The 16,762-nt window shown below is 35.7% G+C and overlaps 3 protein-coding genes across 5 annotated transcripts; all 3 read right to left on the bottom strand.

Moving 5' to 3' along the window:
• Positions 1–229: 229 nt before the first annotated feature.
• Positions 230–3,402, bottom strand: LOC129321554 (aluminum-activated malate transporter 4-like). 2 transcript variants are annotated; one of them, XM_054967356.1, is made up of 7 exons: positions 3,254–3,402; positions 2,723–3,068; positions 2,433–2,570; positions 1,952–2,221; positions 1,687–1,823; positions 1,458–1,604; positions 230–1,054 (listed from the first exon to the last, which is right to left on the bottom strand). In XM_054967356.1, exons 2-7 carry the CDS (start codon positions 3,057–3,059, stop codon positions 500–502), a joined length of 1,584 nt encoding a protein of 527 aa, XP_054823331.1. In that variant the 5' UTR covers positions 3,060–3,068; positions 3,254–3,402; the 3' UTR covers positions 230–499. The 2 variants fall into 2 exon arrangements, with proteins under 2 accessions (XP_054823331.1, XP_054823330.1); XM_054967355.1 differs by having other exon boundaries at positions 3,180–3,336.
• A 2,166-nt stretch (positions 3,403–5,568) lies between these two features.
• LOC129322886 (uncharacterized) lies at positions 5,569–9,774 on the bottom strand. 2 transcript variants are annotated; one of them, XM_054969337.1, is made up of 5 exons: positions 9,401–9,774; positions 7,940–8,033; positions 7,230–7,267; positions 6,992–7,127; positions 5,569–6,213 (listed from the first exon to the last, which is right to left on the bottom strand). In XM_054969337.1, exons 1-5 carry the CDS (start codon positions 9,728–9,730, stop codon positions 5,801–5,803), a joined length of 1,011 nt encoding a protein of 336 aa, XP_054825312.1. In that variant the 5' UTR covers positions 9,731–9,774; the 3' UTR covers positions 5,569–5,800. The 2 variants fall into 2 exon arrangements, with proteins under 2 accessions (XP_054825312.1, XP_054825313.1); XM_054969338.1 differs by lacking the exon at positions 7,230–7,267 and having other exon boundaries at positions 6,992–7,060.
• A 2,442-nt stretch (positions 9,775–12,216) lies between these two features.
• On the bottom strand, positions 12,217–16,291 carry LOC129323086 (uncharacterized). The gene is made up of 6 exons (XM_054969641.1): positions 15,699–16,291; positions 15,491–15,594; positions 15,084–15,255; positions 13,618–13,740; positions 13,281–13,526; positions 12,217–12,876 (listed from the first exon to the last, which is right to left on the bottom strand). Exons 1-6 carry the CDS (start codon positions 15,882–15,884, stop codon positions 12,481–12,483), a joined length of 1,227 nt encoding a protein of 408 aa, XP_054825616.1. The 5' UTR covers positions 15,885–16,291; the 3' UTR covers positions 12,217–12,480.
• Positions 16,292–16,762: the final 471 nt, after the last annotated feature.

The raw sequence follows: 16,762 nt of genomic DNA on the forward strand, positions 1-16,762 counted from the left end.
GGAGGTGGGAAGAGTGAATGCTGTCCCCACAAGGTTTATTTAAAGAAGAAAAACAATGTCATTGCGTCAAATCCAATATCCCAATCCTCTCGTATCAGAATGAAAATGACAGGTTTTATTCCAAAAATTGCATTTCTGGAACTTCATACCAAATACAGAAACGTATTACTCTCTTGCAGCATACATAAAGATTCAAATCAGTACAAAAGCTTACTTAAACACTAGTAGAAATAATAAGCTAGTAGTGAATCAAAATATCCCACTCAGGTAACATTCATTAGTTTACCTTGTGCAAAAAACATTAAGTTTCTTGACTATCATGTTTTTTAACAAAACATAGCAAATACCTAAATTCCGCATTTGAATTTAATCATTTACAAATTGTGATTCAGTATTCAATTGTTTTGTACTGACCTAATGAGCAGGGCATTTTTTCTCTTTTTTTAAACAAAAGCGCCTGTACACTCGTGCTCAAAGTCTAACCACCTGCTTACTCTGGCTAGTCTGATGAATCTCTGAAGTTTGCTTTCTCACTTAATTCTTCAAATTCATCCACAAGATTCTGAAGTCTTGCAACGAACTCAATTAAAAGTGAAGCAAATGTTGCTAAAGACAAGGAACTTGCACTTTCATATACAGCGGAATTTTCCTCATCCATCACATTCATGGCATCTGCATCAAGCGGGAGAAAAGGCCATGATCCCATTTTCCTGACATTATCTACAGAGCTCCATTTCCGGATGCAAGAGTCTTTCGAAATATCCTTTGCTTCACTTTGTGGTGGCATGTGATCCTGTATCAAATTCTCGGTTTGTTCTAATTCATTGGGATGTCTTGCAGCTTCCCAGCTCTTGGAACTGACTAGAAGGAACGATTGTTGATCGATCTTTATTTGCAATTTCTTGGCTGCCTCGTGCACTTCAAACAGTATGCCTCTCCCGCTCAACTTCTCCATCTTTTGAACTTTGCTTCCAAGTAAACGTAGTATTTTTGTTCCTTCAATCCCAACCTTTTGAAGCTCTTCTCGAAAGACCTGCCTCTTTTCAGGTGGTGCCTGCATTTATTGAATAAATTAGAAGGGAACCTTAAAAAGAATGCATCATCATGATTTTCTGTACTTGGCCTTTTTTCCTGAGATTTCACATTTAGTTTGTGGGCAGACAGTACAACCCTGAGTTTTTTTCTAATAAAAATGATCAAGAAGTGTTCAAATAGAGAAATTTCCTAGTTCCTTAGACTCTAGCTTCTTTTACTTAGGAAAGATCAGATAGCATTAGAACGTGCTATTCATTCAAACCATATATGGTCTTTTAAAAGAGAATCCCAGGCGAGGTATACCTGGCACTCATTTTAAGTTGTTTGAAGCAAATGATAATCTCATCATCAAACAGTAATAATTACTATAAATCTTTCACTTACCACATAGAATAAAAAGAAACATCAACTGACGGTCTTACCTGTATTTCTGAAAGTATGCACCCATGCATTGCCATGACCATCAGAGCACAATGCCTTAAAGCTCCACTGAGTTCCACGTAACTTCTCCAAGGATAGCTGAACGTCTTGTATGGGCCGTGAGGTGGTTCCCATAATGCAAATTCTAACTTCAAGAGTAAGGTGAAATTGTTGAGTTAAATAGTACTTTCAACATTTGAATAGGATATCAGAATTGTGAGATGATAATACCAGAGACTCCTCTTGACTTGACGATTGTACTGCTGATCTGTAGCCACTGTAAAGAGGGTCATCCGAAGCTTGATAAATAAGAATTTTTGAAGGGATCCTCTCGTATTCAAAACATTGCAGGTAACCATTTACACAACCTAAAGAAAGTAATACTGATATTAGCTACATTCGTTGTCAGTGGAAAAAAGAGCTTAAATGAGGCAATTAGACGCGAATTACATAAAGCAAGTATTTACAGGTGAGGTATCTGGAAGTTTGATCGAACCTTCTAAAGATTTGGCAACACCATTGAAATTTTTTACCACCAATTTGTGCAGATCCTCCCCGGCCCAGATGGGGCATATTAAAATATTAACAAAAAGACTTATGCCCGCACCGAGAGCAATGAAAACTAATCTTGACGCAGCTGTGAAAAAAAACTCTGACGTCCTTCTCCCAGATATCAATACAACACAAAATGTCAACAAAAAAACACGAAATCCATATTCATATGGCTTCATTGCAGGGTACTGTTTGACATACGTGATAAAAAACCCTGCAAAACACAAAAGTAGCAGTGCAGGCATAAAAAATAGAAATTTTCTGTAATAATGAAAAGGCATGACAAAGCCAAGGCATAACAGCAAGTGCAATGAATTATCTTCCCACAAGCAGAGGTAGCAAATGAAAAATATAAAGGGCTGAGCTAGCCGTCAGATTGACTAATATCACACAAACTATAACAAGTTCAAAAATAAACGTCTAACCTGCTATGAACAGATTGATTGTAATAACAAGCTCATTATAACTTCCAGCTAACACGGATAATCGTGCAATACCCAGAGCAAGCCCTCCTGCAGAAAATGTTCCCAGAGCACGATTGAATCCTTTGGTAAGGGTTGCACCTACCATAGAAGAAAGGAAAGGGGGAAAATTAAAAAACTAATCGCAATCTTAATTAAACTTGAGAAATTAAAACAACACCATCAATGTGAAAATTCTCTCCATTCTCTCACCGTTTCCTTTTACAAAATGAGCATAACATTATAATTATTACCAACGCTGAATTCAAAAACGACAACGACCGTGAGAATCGCCCAAACGGAGTACCGTGTAAGCTTGCTGAAAGGAGAATGATCCTGAATATATATAGCTAGCGAGATGATAGCTAAAGATAACCCAGCTTTCATGGCAAACAACACCTTTCGTGGATCGGAGTGACCCATCTTATATAATTTCCGATATATTTGAGCGATGCGGTCCGAAAGCGCACGGAAAACCAAGCAATTGCCTCCATTACAATATTCCAAATCGGAATGATTGCTCTTAGGAAGCAACCTTTCTCTGTTCCGCTCCACAAAACTTTGCCCCAGCAATCCAATTTTTGCTGCCATTTCTTGAACCTAGAACAAGATAAATTCATGAATAAAATCCTCTATATGACCGGAAACACGCGCATTTGAAGATGAAGACAATAATGTAATAGAGATTATGGAAGTGTTTTGAGTCCTTGCCCTTTAGGAGCGAGTTGAGATGATAGAATGTGATTGAGGAATAGCACGGAAGAACAAAGAGTAGGGGAAGAGACCTGTGCGGGTAGCCTTAAATGGCGGGGAGGGGGAAACCCCCCCAAAAATATCCGTGAAGTAATCTTCTTCTTCTTCTTCTTCTTGTTTTTTTTTTTGAACGAAAATATCCGTGAAGTAATCAAATTTTGATTTTTGACCTCTAGATGAATGGACTGGTCTCCTGGTTTTCCTCTTTGCACTCATATCAGTAGATTTTTTTTTTTTTTTTGAGGGCCAGCATATCAATAGATTAGAAGATGCAGATTCACTAAACATGTGGCGTAGTGGCTATCTCGCTTCGTTCCTTAAACATGTTATAAGGGGTTTGATTTCTCATTCATGCAAATGAAGAGCATTCTATAGTTAGTCATTTGCTCTCTTGTGAAAAAATAAATACTAATTCAAATATATATTTTTTCCTTTTTTGAAAAAATGAGATGAAATTCAGGAAAGGAGAATTCTCCCCAACATAATTACATATTATAAGATTAATTGATAATTAAGTACAGCAAAATAACAATTATATTTAATTGTGTTGCAAGGATCCTTCAAATGAGGACTCTCGCGGCATTTAAAGTGTAAAAGGGATTTTCTTTTTAACTATTTTGTGTTAAGAACTAAATGAAAAATCTTTAAAATTGAGTAATAAAAGTTGTAAAATTAATAATAAGATTCACAAAAATTGAGCATTGCACAATATAAAGCTCAACAGTGGATCCTACACTTGTTCGTTCAAATGCCTCCTCACATAAAAGGAGAAAAATGGACATTTGTTCATTAGTTGTTATTCTATTTCCCAATATGTTCAGAAAATTGAAATATTACCACTTTCTATCCAAATTAATCCAAATATTCGTTCTGTCAGAAATCCTATTGTGACCATTTTAGTGCCAGTGATAACTTCATGACACCTCGCGGATGGCTTCAATAATTTTTTATCTAATGTGGTTACATATATTAAGACTCAAATATGAGATTTCAAAATAAATTGATTCAAATTCCAATCAGTTCAACTTAATACCTCTTAATCTCTTGACCAACACTTTCATTCCATCTTGTGTCACATAATATTTTTTTTCCCCATTTGTGTATTCGTTTCAAAACCCAATTCTGTTAACCATGGGTGATAGAGAGATTAGAAGCATGACTGTCGATTGACATGAATAAAGTGATATCTCCATTTCCACATATTCATCATTCTTTTTTTGGTATGAAACTATCCATCATTTCATAACTCTCACCTCTCTATCAATCCACAATACTAATCTTACAAAACATTACGCATACGTCGAAGATGCTCCCTTGCTAAAGCAAACTGGCACGAGTTGTACCGAAGCAACCATGTGTGGTAGTTTTGAGAAGAATTACCTGAGCTATTCAAGTTGACTTTTATTTTTTGGGGTCCGTAATGACCAATTAACTGGGGGGGAAAAAAAACAAAGCATAATTGAACGTTTATGAATTTAAATATCATACACATGCACGATAAACAAAAACACCTTAAACAAACTTTTAAAAAACAACAATGTTCGCTTGCTGACCAATATGCTCGGAAAGTTAGATAGATCCAGTATTAATTTATGATTAACAGTATTTATAAGGAAAGTAAAGTGATAGTTACATTCTATCATTATATTTAAAATTATAATATTTTCTCTTTACATCACATATGCAGTCCTGCATTATTCAAAATGAAATATACAGCTCGCTTGATATGATTTTTTATCTTCAAAATTTTAACATGAAATGCCAAATTTTAGACTGAGTGAGTTTTACTAAAAATATTGGCAAAGAAATTAAAATTAATGCCCACTCTTATCAATATGCTCAAATTCTGGTTTATGAAGGGAATGACATATAGATTCTGCCATATTGATGAATGATTAACATTAGATTCTACATGAACAATTCTTTTCTTTCTTTCTTTCTTTTTGTGAGTACCCGGCATCCTATGCTTGCCCCAATTGAGCTCTGAGAACTTAACAGAGCCCAGACTAATCTAAATTAAAACATCACAAATATCACAAGAGTAAGCGTCCTTGGCCACTGATGTTGCTGCATTCTCAAAACTCAAACTTGAGACCTCTAGTTCAGCTAGAACAACTCTTGCCAGTTGATCCAAGAGCTCATGGTTTCATGCACAATTCTTTTCCATCCAACATATCACATAAACTCTAAACGTAAAACCTAAAATGTTTCGGTTTCACAAATTCTTCAAATCATGTTCATACCAATTTGATAATTTTTTGGTCACTCATAACACATTGAAAAGTATGCAAGTATAATAAATAAACATTGCACGCAAGAAAGTTAATAAATTAAGGAGTACAGAAAATGTTGAAAGGTAAATATAGGGTGTGTGTGTCAATATATTTCTTTGCAACATAAACATCCTGAACCACAGAAGTTTTTGAGTAAAATCACAACATAAGAAGTAAGTAAACCAAGTCAATCACGAATAAACCTGTAAGTATTTAATGAGTTTGGCAAGTTAACATCTCTCTCCATGAATGACTTTGTTTACTTACTACATGAAAATCGTTTCTACCTAAGAAGTTTCTTGCAAGTCACACCACTTCTTGATCCAAGCAAAGAAGATAAGCAATTAAGCCAACCACAGGGACATAGCTAAGATACTTAACTGTAAAAACCTTGGTTTCCTGGACATTTTGGAGGTTCTCCTGAATCAACCATGGCTGAAAGATGATGTAGAGGCATATATCCCATATAAATGCATACGCCAGCCTTTCTGAACCGAGATAATCCAACAAGAAATCCCATCTCTCTGCTATGCCTCCAAAATTTGCATCCATTCTACCATATAGAGCCCACCATAGAGATAGAAGACACGCAGCCCCTCCAATGATTCCCACAATTGGAGCACCCTTTGTCATTACAGCGCCTAACTGTGAGTGTTTGCTTTGAATGTTGTCATCATCAGCATCATTCAATCGGATAGCCATATATGGTATCAAAAATGCTGGTACAAGGAGAAAAAATAACCATAATAATATGTAATGTAATTGCATGATACATCAAGGAAAAGGAAAACTTTGATGTGTAGGTCTGAAAGTGATTGCCGTAAGTTTGTTGTTATTGTTGTGACAATGCAATAGGAGTACATAATGAATGCACATGTGGTGGAACGTTGTCAAAAGAATCAATTGCAAGAGAGTTGGAAAACACGCCCCCACAAACTTTTAAATGCAGGAGAGTTTATATTTTTGGAAGTACTGTAACACGTGTCACATGCGGTGGAACTTTATCAAAAGAATCAATTGCAAGAGAGTTGGAAAACGTGCCCCCACAAGCTTTTAAATGCAAGAGTTTATATTTTTGGAAGTACTGTAACACGTGTGTAGTAATAATCTATTATTGTGGTAGATATTTCAATAAGGTTAGAAGTAAGCCAAGAGACCATGCTAATTTTTGCTTTCTAAAAAATGTTGCTCTCTCCAGTAAAAGAAACTTGGGTGATTCATAAAGCAATTTCATTATATGCATGGCAAAATCCAGGAAGTGAAAAGGAAACATTGCATTTAAAAAGAAAGCATAATGCTAGTGCCTATCAACGGTTTTTGTTAAATGTTAAAATAGAAATTAAAACCGGTTGCTGCCACTAAATCAATATATCAATGATAAAGATCTAGCCCAAGTCGCACTACTTACAAGTCATGAATGATAAAACTTATTTTTCAATTTTCGCATAATGCATGGGGAATCAACCAGTCAAGCAAAGAAAATAGTATGAAACATACTGTTTGTCAGGAACATCTGCAGGCCCCAAAGTACATCCAGAGATCCTTTGTATCTATTCCTCTTACGATCTGTGAACAGCAGAGGGGCAAACATGAATGTCCAGCCAATGACAAAGTTGAATAGTCCTTCAGACATCTGAAGCAACAAACTCGGCAACATCAGAAAGATTTTCTAATCACATTGTGTGCGCTCCATTGGATACAAATCAAATTATTAACTTCGTTCAATGATGCTTACAGGATGAAGAACTGGAGCCTCCATCACACGAATGCCAACTACTCTGCCAAAAATTTGATTGCAGAAGTCACTATAAGTAAGGAAAACCATAATATTCTTTCTTTGAAAACCCCATACAGTAAACAGAATACACACCGAATAATTCTTCAAAAACTTAGGTCTGCTGCATACATGTGTATGCGCATTTATATTTATATTATGTTAAAAAACTGGCTATACTAAAGCAATCTTCCCTTCTCCAAAAGGATCTGCTCCTGCTAAGAGAGAGAAAGAGAAAGGAGGACCCGTTTATTAATCAAGAGAAAACGTTACCCTGTACTTGTTGATCCAGCATCATTTAAGCACCCAAGAACGTACTACTTTTCCATTTAAATTGACAAAGAATCATAAGTAATATTTAATGCAAATATTATCTCAGAATCATGGAAATTCTCTAGGTACCATCTTGAAAAAACAAAAAGAAAAGAACACAAGATCATCGCCTCATTAAACAGAGAAACCCTAACCAATCTATTCACAAATACAATTATACAATTATGGCAGGAAGTAGCTTGACCAAAAATAAGGAGCAGATTAATTTTTGAGCATTAATCAGACTTAATGACAATGGAAGGCCCATAGATTCAATATGGCTCAAGATTCTCTGCCATGCAACCAAAAGCAATCAATCTGCATTACGCAGGAGCAGTAAGTAAACATAGTCAACGTACCAAAGTTTGAGAAAGGCAGTATGAAAAAGAAGTTGAGAGAAAGGCCCACGAGAGAGTTTATTGTGTCTTTACTGATGGCCCATACAGGATCTCCCTGATACAAGTGAAATTTAAGATTTTAGCTTCTTTTCTCAAAAGACAAAAAGGTCAAATCAAATATCTCCGGTATTATATATTAAAAGTCAATACATGTGGAATACAACGTCAAGGTATCATATGTCATGTGGATTGCCAGCACAAGATAAGAGAGGAGGGGGGAAGTTTTCTCAACAAAGCCACATCCCACATGAGCAACTTGGTTAATAATCATATCACATAGAAAGACGCAACATCACACAAAATAAAGGCATTACTTTCTGTCAATGATCGAATGATGATGCTGAAACAAACACTAGCCCAGATGACCACTTTCATCTTCCAGTAGTTAGTAAAGACAAAAGGAGTCTCTGATTCCCTTAGACTATCAAGAATTACTCAACTCAAAAGCTGAAGTAATATCAACTACTATTTCAACCCAAAAGCTAAGTTGTCACGTAAAGACAAAAGCTAAATGTATCTGACATGCGCATCAAAAGATGTGTAGAAAATTCCAAAAGATGAAAATGTAGTTGTTTAGTGCTTTTCACTTGGCTCATTGATCAAATGCTATCCAATCCAATCCAAGTATTATTTAAAAGTTGTTAGCCTCTAAAAGTGCCTTGTCAACCAAAAAAATATCAAGGATCAAGCAAATCTCAGAATTCTGCTCTTCGATGTTGAGCAAAGAGGCAGAGACCATCTATGGATCAGGTTTTCCTTATGAATAAATCCATTAACGACCAGAAGGTGAAACGATGAAAAGGTTAGCTCCAAAAGTGCCAAAGAAAATGCTCTTACTCTTTTGAGATCTCTTGTCACCAAGCATTGCAACACAGTCCAGTGTTGCTTTTTTCACAGTTCAAAACAAACAGATCATAAGTCAAAAAATACAAATGATTGGAGATTAACTAAAGATGTTCAAGACGGCATGCCTAACTGAACGAGAGACCACAATCACAAGCAGCAACTTAAGAAAGCAGAGAAGAGGAACCTTTCACATAAAAAAACTTGCCACGAAGATTGTTTTTCTCTCTCGCGCAACAGCCAAACAAAACAAAAGCAGAAAACCAAAATGAAAGAAAGAAAGAAAACAAAGGAGCATATTCATGTGCTATTTATGTACTAGATACAATAGTTTGCTTCACCAGCCGTACAGATTTCATAACATAATGTAAGACTGAAAGCTTCCACTTAAAATGAAACAAATAACGAACATTGATAATGCAGTGAGAACTAGCCAGATACAGTCCAATCACATGTTACTTAGCCTCCTCTCAATCACAAGTTCACTACGATTAATTCGAAAAATAAAGCTAAATTTCCACACAAAAAAAAAAAATTACACAAGAGGGTGAGGCAAGCATTGGAAAGGGCACTACGTACAGGGGCAAAAGGAAGCAGGAAGAGCCAGCCAATGTAGATACCCTCAGCGATCCACAAAGCAATTTGGAGCACTCTTTTTGTGTTGTCATCGCCCTCCTCGCCTGAAGATACGGTTGATACTGTAGGTTTGCGACGTGCAGCGTAGCATGAAAGGGTCCTCGATTTGATGAGTGGTTTTGTACATAAACTTGAGGTGTAGTCAAGAGGTTTAGGTCTACGCAATTGATGAAGATAGAGTGAACATTTTGCAGTACAGGGCTTCGACGAAAGAAAGGCAAAGCTGCTGAGGAGCAACGTTCGGGACGACGTCGTTGTGGTCATCCTCGTCATCGTCTTCACTGCAGAGAAGAGAAGCTCAGGCGTTGCGTGGCTTCGTTGTGAGCACTCAGCAGTGATAATTATTAATTCATAATTATGCGACAGGAATGCCATTTTTGTAATTCTAAATTTCAGACAAGGGCATATTCAGAAAGAGAGAGACGACGTCGTCGTTTCTCAATATCCCAGTCCCCCCATCCTTTGTCCGTTATTTTTATTTTTATTTTTATTTATTTATTTATTTATTTTGCCACAATCCTATGTCCTTCGAAAATGGTGCTGGCTCATGGAAGAAAAGAAAACAGACATTTCCCAGCCCATTTTTCTCGCGTTCCAAACAAAGTTTTTGTAGCAAAAATCAGGCCTGTTTGGATACACATCCAAAAACAAGCTTGGATCCCAAATCATGGTCTTTAAAAATCTTATGTAAACACCATCAATTTTTTCACACTTTATTTGTTTTTTGAAACTCCATTTGTCATAAGTCATTTTTTCTACTTAAAAATCAATTCTTAGCATTCAAGCATTTTCCATTTTCTCCATCTTTATAATTGATTATAAAAAATTATTTAAATATTTCTATAGATCAATTTCAACAAATATTATCCAAACATCATCATGTAATCAATTTTTGTCAACTGAAATTCAAGCACACCCATCATCATCAAAACCATGGTTGCTCTCCATTCCATTATTATAGGATAGTAAAAAGATGGTCAAAGATTGATTTGATATGGTCTAAACTTTATATCTTTCATGAAAGGCTGATTTGTGAAACTTAACTCATTTCAAAAAATTTCTCACAAATTTCAATATTTTGATTATGTTGCAATTATTTTTTTTAAGTATACTTATATGTTAACTAGGACTTCTAGTTCATATCTTTTTTTCAAGGATGACACGTGTCTTTTTAAAAGAGGATATTACTAAAACTAAGAATTTAGTATGCTTAACTTTAACATTCATTTTTTTTTATAGATAAGGCCTCGGACAAAGCCATGAAACAAACAACTAACTAATTCATATAAGAAGTTAGATTGTTCTTGCATCTAATGAAGAGTCGTAAGGCCGTTGAAAATTATGATTTTTATGCTATGTTGATTTGATTGGTAGGCTAACCAATCCGCACGCCTATTTTATTTTTTAAAAAGATGATCCAATGCAACAATGTAATTTATTATTAAGGTATTTGATCTTCTTGATGATATGAAAGGATAATTTTGTAAATGCTCATTACATATGAGATTGATTGATTCAAAGGAATAAAAAAAAACATTGCTATAGAGTGTTTCTCATTCCAACAAGTATTAAGATTTTGCCGAACAGTTTAGCTATTGTACTTGGTTGAATTCCAAGATATTTCTGTTGTATGTGTATCAAAAGTGTGTGTGTGTCAAAGTTCTACATTGACTAAAGGAAGGAATCTCCTAGTATATATATATTAAGGAATGAAGTGAGCTAGTAAAATGGGCTTGGAGGAGAAGTGGCCTCGTTCACATGAGACAGGCTAACTCAGGGCAATCGCAGTTGAAATCAACCGATTCGCCCCCCCTACACGCGAGTTCAAGAGATAATGGGTTTCTTTTACCGAATTATTTTTACAAAATAAATAATTATTTTTTACCTTGCCGGAAAAACTTAAATTTTGGCTGTCTGAAGTTTGAAATTTTTTGATCATTAACCAAATTAATTTTCTGAACGTTTTGCCTTCCCAACGTTTCCAAACAGGAGGTTAAATGCAGTTTACATTTGTGTAACCTCTCCATTTTCAGACAAGCTTTTAAACGATTTTATGACAGTGTAACCGAGCCTTTAATCTGGTGGTAACCCTCCAACGTTCATGTCCACCTTCGGGCTATATATAGCCATGTGTGCAGACATAACAGTGCAGAGTCTCTTGACTGCTCAGTGTTCTCTCCTCTCCTCCATCTGTTTTCATTTATGCATTTGGTCTCGGTTGTTCTGTTCCCTCGTTCCATCGAGGAAGTGCTTGTTTAATTTTGGAGAATTGCCAGTCGTCTGAGGGTGTGCCGGAATAGCTTTTAAGGACAGTGTCCTTCCGGGCACAACTCGAGCAACCCGTACCTTCCCATTCGCGTTTCTGCCGGTCACCTCAACAATTTCATGAAAAAATTCCTTGTGCATCTAGAATGAGATCTATGCAAGAAGTAGTTTGTCCACATCCAATCTAACCTCAACCACCTAGAATGCATATCTTTTTGATGTGGTGACAAAATGTTCATCCTCACTTCCAACTTAAGATCGTTTATAATGTTTTCAATGTTGATGTAAGCAGCATCTCTTTCAGTGAAAGCTATCTTCAAGATATAAGAAGCTACATGTAGCCCTCCAAATGTTCCGGTAGACTTGGACAAACAGTCTTGGCCAGGCAAAGTATTTAATATTTATGCTTCAATACACCAAACTCAATACTTTTTTCCCAAAACACGAAGTCCAATAGGGTCCATTGACACAATTCACTAAAATACTACATACTATGAAGACGAAAATGGGCTCCTTTATTTTGGAGGAAAAAATAATCTTGTAAGGAGATTCAGTCCATAAACAACTAGATAATAGACCAAATTAATTATGAATGAATATACACACACAATAATATTATCTATCTTGCAGAAACATGTAAAAACTTCTGGCACACAAGCTAACCCAGGTAAGATATTCAACAATGTCTCATTTTGGTGAGTATTTATAAATTCTGAGCACAGCCAGCGGATGGCAGTGGCACAACTGAAGATTTCTGCTCAGTAAGTCCGCACATGTCTCGTCCGCACAGAAAACGGCCTCTTCTGCAAGTCCAACTGTGGTGTGCTCTGCATCTTGGATGCTGACACTGGATTTGGAGCTTGGTGCCTGGAGCTTGGTCCAACCTCCATGTCAGCACTGAAAGGTAGCTCTTTTTCTTGACTTTCAACCTCAACCTCAACTTCTTCATTCATAGGCACACTGTTCTGCTTCAAAACCTCATGACCTGAATCTGATCTTGAAATGTATTCTTGCTTTCCCAACCTCTCTGCACTCCTGTCTGACTCCTCTTCTCCTTGGTTTTCACTGAGAGTTTCATTGTGTTCAAGTTGAGACGCAGCATTTACAGGATCGCGCCCATTCAATACTTTTCTTTGTTGAGGGCTAGTACCATCCTGAGTGAGATTAGATTGACGCATGAGGTAAACTCTGATCACGAAATAGAATATAGTGTTTGAAGTATTTGTGCATTTGTTATTAAATGAATCTCATCACGGACAAAGATGCTCAGATGAGTACTGATAGCTAGAACTTTCACTCCAACTTCACCAGAATAAATGGCTATCAGAGGAAAAAAAAAATCCATAGAATTTATTCTCCCATTAATTAAATTCTGAGGTGAGCTCTAAAGGCCTAATGAGTGCCAGAAGTCTAGGCTGTCCTATCTTCTAACCAAAACCAAACAGCAAAAAGTTGTGGTTGCGCCTAAGCCTATCTCTCAAACTGGATCATGTAACATGATGGTTTTTATATAACATAAAATAAATTCACATAAACTCATGATTAATAAAATTCTTACACTCGGATCATCATTATCATGTGGTTCGGACCGGTAGAGTTCCATTGCTGCTCTAGCAGCTGCTGCTGCATTTGCTGCAGACTCAAAAGCTGCCTGTGCTGCATCAGCAACATCCTTGTACTTTTCTCTAGCCTTAAAGGAATCAGATAACCAATCAAAATTTCCTCCTTCAGGTAAAATGTGAAGGTCCTGTTTCTCCCTGAGCTTAAGTTCAGGTTGGTTTTGTGTTTTTGCATTCAGTTGTTCCTGCATTGAACAACACCAGATTCTGAAACATAAGTTGTTCTTTTAACTTTGAAGTTTGCTGTCTCAGCTAGTGCCACCTTAATTTATATACCTCAAAAGATAAGGAAGAAGCTTCTTCAAGCTGCAGAACAATACTGTTCTGAGCAGCAATTTCTTTTAGTGCCTTCATTCTTCTCTCCAAGTTTGGCATCCTTGTTGACAGCTTTTGGACCATCTACAGGTACCACAAGAAAAATGAATTATATCACTGACCATGAACATTATTCCCTCCGTATTCAAATGTAAGCAAATTTTAACCAACTCACACAATTTAAGAAAGTTGATTAAGCATGATAATTATTTCTAAAATTAAAAATTTTGGACTAAAATATCCTTTAAAATTAATCTTTAACATGTGAGGGAATCGAGTTTGTCTCATATAAAAACTGATTTTATAAGAGGTAGTTTGGGAAAAATGTGATAACTACTTCTTGAATTTTGTCATTTTGCTTATGAAAAAAAACAATGAAGCATATGACATTTTCTTCAGGGAGTACTACATAAAGAAGTTTACTTGAAACTAATATGAAAAGAAAGGTTCTCTGCTTTTGGCAGCAAAATATTGTAAGTCAAAGATCTCAAGTCTTTAAACTAAGTTTGCATCCACTACTAGTGATGGATGCTTCATGATGATCTTTCATCAAACACATTGACTCTTCTATTCTTCTTGAAGGGTGTTACAACTTGAATTAAGTAAAAAAGCACATCCCAAAGGATTTCTCTAGTGCGTGGAAGGATATTCCAAGACACAAGTAGATTTTGAAGTCCAAATAATCATTGAATGTCCTTCAAAATAGGGTTTATCTGACCATCCACTTAAATTTAAGGAATAAGGAATAGGTTTCTCTTTTACAGGTTACATATTTGCACTTTTATTTGCCAACTTTGAGCACTAAAGTAATTTTTTTCAGCGTGATCTTAAAACTAACTGATGTGAAGTGTGAATGTCATATTAAAACAACAGTTGAGAAAATTAGACAAACAATGTGAGACTCACAATACTTCTCTGCTAGAAACTATTAGATTAACAATGCCCATGATGAAAGTTGCCCCTTCAGATATCATTTCAACTATAGCTCAAATATCAGTTCATCTTAAAGTCTTAAAATTCCTTTCACTGAGAATGCTTGAATCTGAAACAGTCAGATAGTTATATAAAAAGAAATCCCTTCAGATATTTTAAAGTAGTTGAAAGGCTCAGGGAGACAACACAAGACTTACAACATTTAAACTCTCAATGAAAGCTACAATTGTTATCATATAAGCAAAAAGATGATAATCCATTCCGAAAGTATATATTATTTCATGAGAGAACCTCAATACATTATCTGATATCAACATGAAATGGATTCACTGCTCATGACAGTGATAACCAACACCAGAAAATTCCTAACAGGACATGCTTATGTAACAATCTCAGACCTATAAACTAATTCAGAGGCAGAGTTTTTTTGAAGGCCGGCACCTATAATAGCAACATCAGCCTTATTCTTAAAAAAACAAAAAGCAAAGAAATACCTGAGGATGGACACCACAATTGTTGCGTAACTCAACAGAACGAGCTGTGAATTCTTTACCAAAGCGACATGTTAAAGCTGCACGAATTTCTTGGAGCTCTGGAAATTCTCCACACCTTGATGCTCCGTACAGTAAACCTGCTATGGCCTCCTTAAGCTCCTCAGGACATTCTCTGCAACATCATCATCATCAACAACAACCATAGGTTCAACAACAAAACCCACATGTCTCGAGGAGTTTGAAGCTGTTTGAGTTCTTTATAATTTTATTTCATTTATTAGGCTTGTTGTTGTTGTTGTTGTATCTAACAAACTACCTTCACATATATAGACATTGAAACTTTCAGACCAATCATTAAACATTAAAAGAGTCAGTGCCATTTCAAAATTGAGAAGAAGTGAACCAACCTTTCTTGTTCAATGAGGCGAACCCTTTCGATCAAGAGGTTGAAGTATCCTTCAATCTTATCATACACATCCATCATATCTTGCTCCTTGATCACATGCTCAACCTGTAACAAGATAGGGACTTTCAAAACCCAAGAACTACAAACAAGTTCATATTCATAAACTACAATGAAGACTGTTTCATATGTTTATCACAGCTGTATCTTACTCGAAGCAAAGCTCGTTCATGGTGACCGAGTTGGAGGAGTTGAAGAACATCAGAAAGGGCTTGTTTGGATCGTGTTTCTCTTTGGTTCTTGAGAACAGCGAGGCGAGCAATGGCAAGGTTGACGAGTGGGATGAACTTTGTGGCTTTGAAGCTTCTTCCAAACAGAGCATCAAGCTTCTTCCCCATAGCATCAAGCTCAGTTCAGAGTACAGAAAAGAGCAAAGAAAGTAATGGCTTTTAATGTCATTTTCTTGCAGTGTTTAAATTGAAGCAATATGATTAATCTTCAACATTTTCTAATTGTCGTTTCTTTTGACATTTATGGCATGTATAGATTAGTGATGAAGGAGAAAAACACAGCTTTTGAAAGAAGATTTAGAAACTACATGGCAAATGACTGAAGTGTCATTTTCAGTTGGTTCCTTTAAAACGCGGTTTTCAGCTTCTCAGAAAATTTCATATGATGAAGTTACAGTGACAGAAATGGAATATTATTCATTGTCAACAAATATGGAATGATAAAGACCATTCACATTTCACAATTTATCGTTTGTTAAATTAGACTGGTTGGTTAGAATATAAGACACCAATTCCACCTAATGATATATATTTGTGCAAGACGGCATTCGAATCTTCCTGTGACACCAAATTATATATCTGGGTGCCTGAGATTAAAAAACTATCTCATTTTTATACCAAAAAAAATAGTTGCTGTATTCACTCATTATATATTTGCATGCTTATTTTTAAATAGAATATGAATTACAAATTGACTTAGAAATTTACAAAATAGGAAAAATTACCATCAAGTTACTGTAAGTGAGAAAAAAATGACAAGTTAAATCCTCATCCTCATTTTTCATTATAAAACGAGGAATATTAGTTACAAATTAGTGTTGCAAAATTACAAATTAATAAACATTATTGTCAATTTTTTAAAAGTGACAAAAACTAGATAATTTACATTTATTTTTCTATTCTAAAAAATTTAGCACGAATAATCCCTAATCTATAATTTTATTAGTATTACTTTATATCTCGTTACTCATTTCCTTATTTTATGA

The sequence above is a fragment of the Prosopis cineraria genome, unplaced genomic scaffold (genome assembly GCF_029017545.1).
Source record: "Prosopis cineraria cultivar Desert tree isolate PC_DT_omini unplaced genomic scaffold, ASM2901754v1 PC10, whole genome shotgun sequence".
Taxonomy (NCBI): Eukaryota; Viridiplantae; Streptophyta; class Magnoliopsida; order Fabales; family Fabaceae; genus Prosopis; species Prosopis cineraria.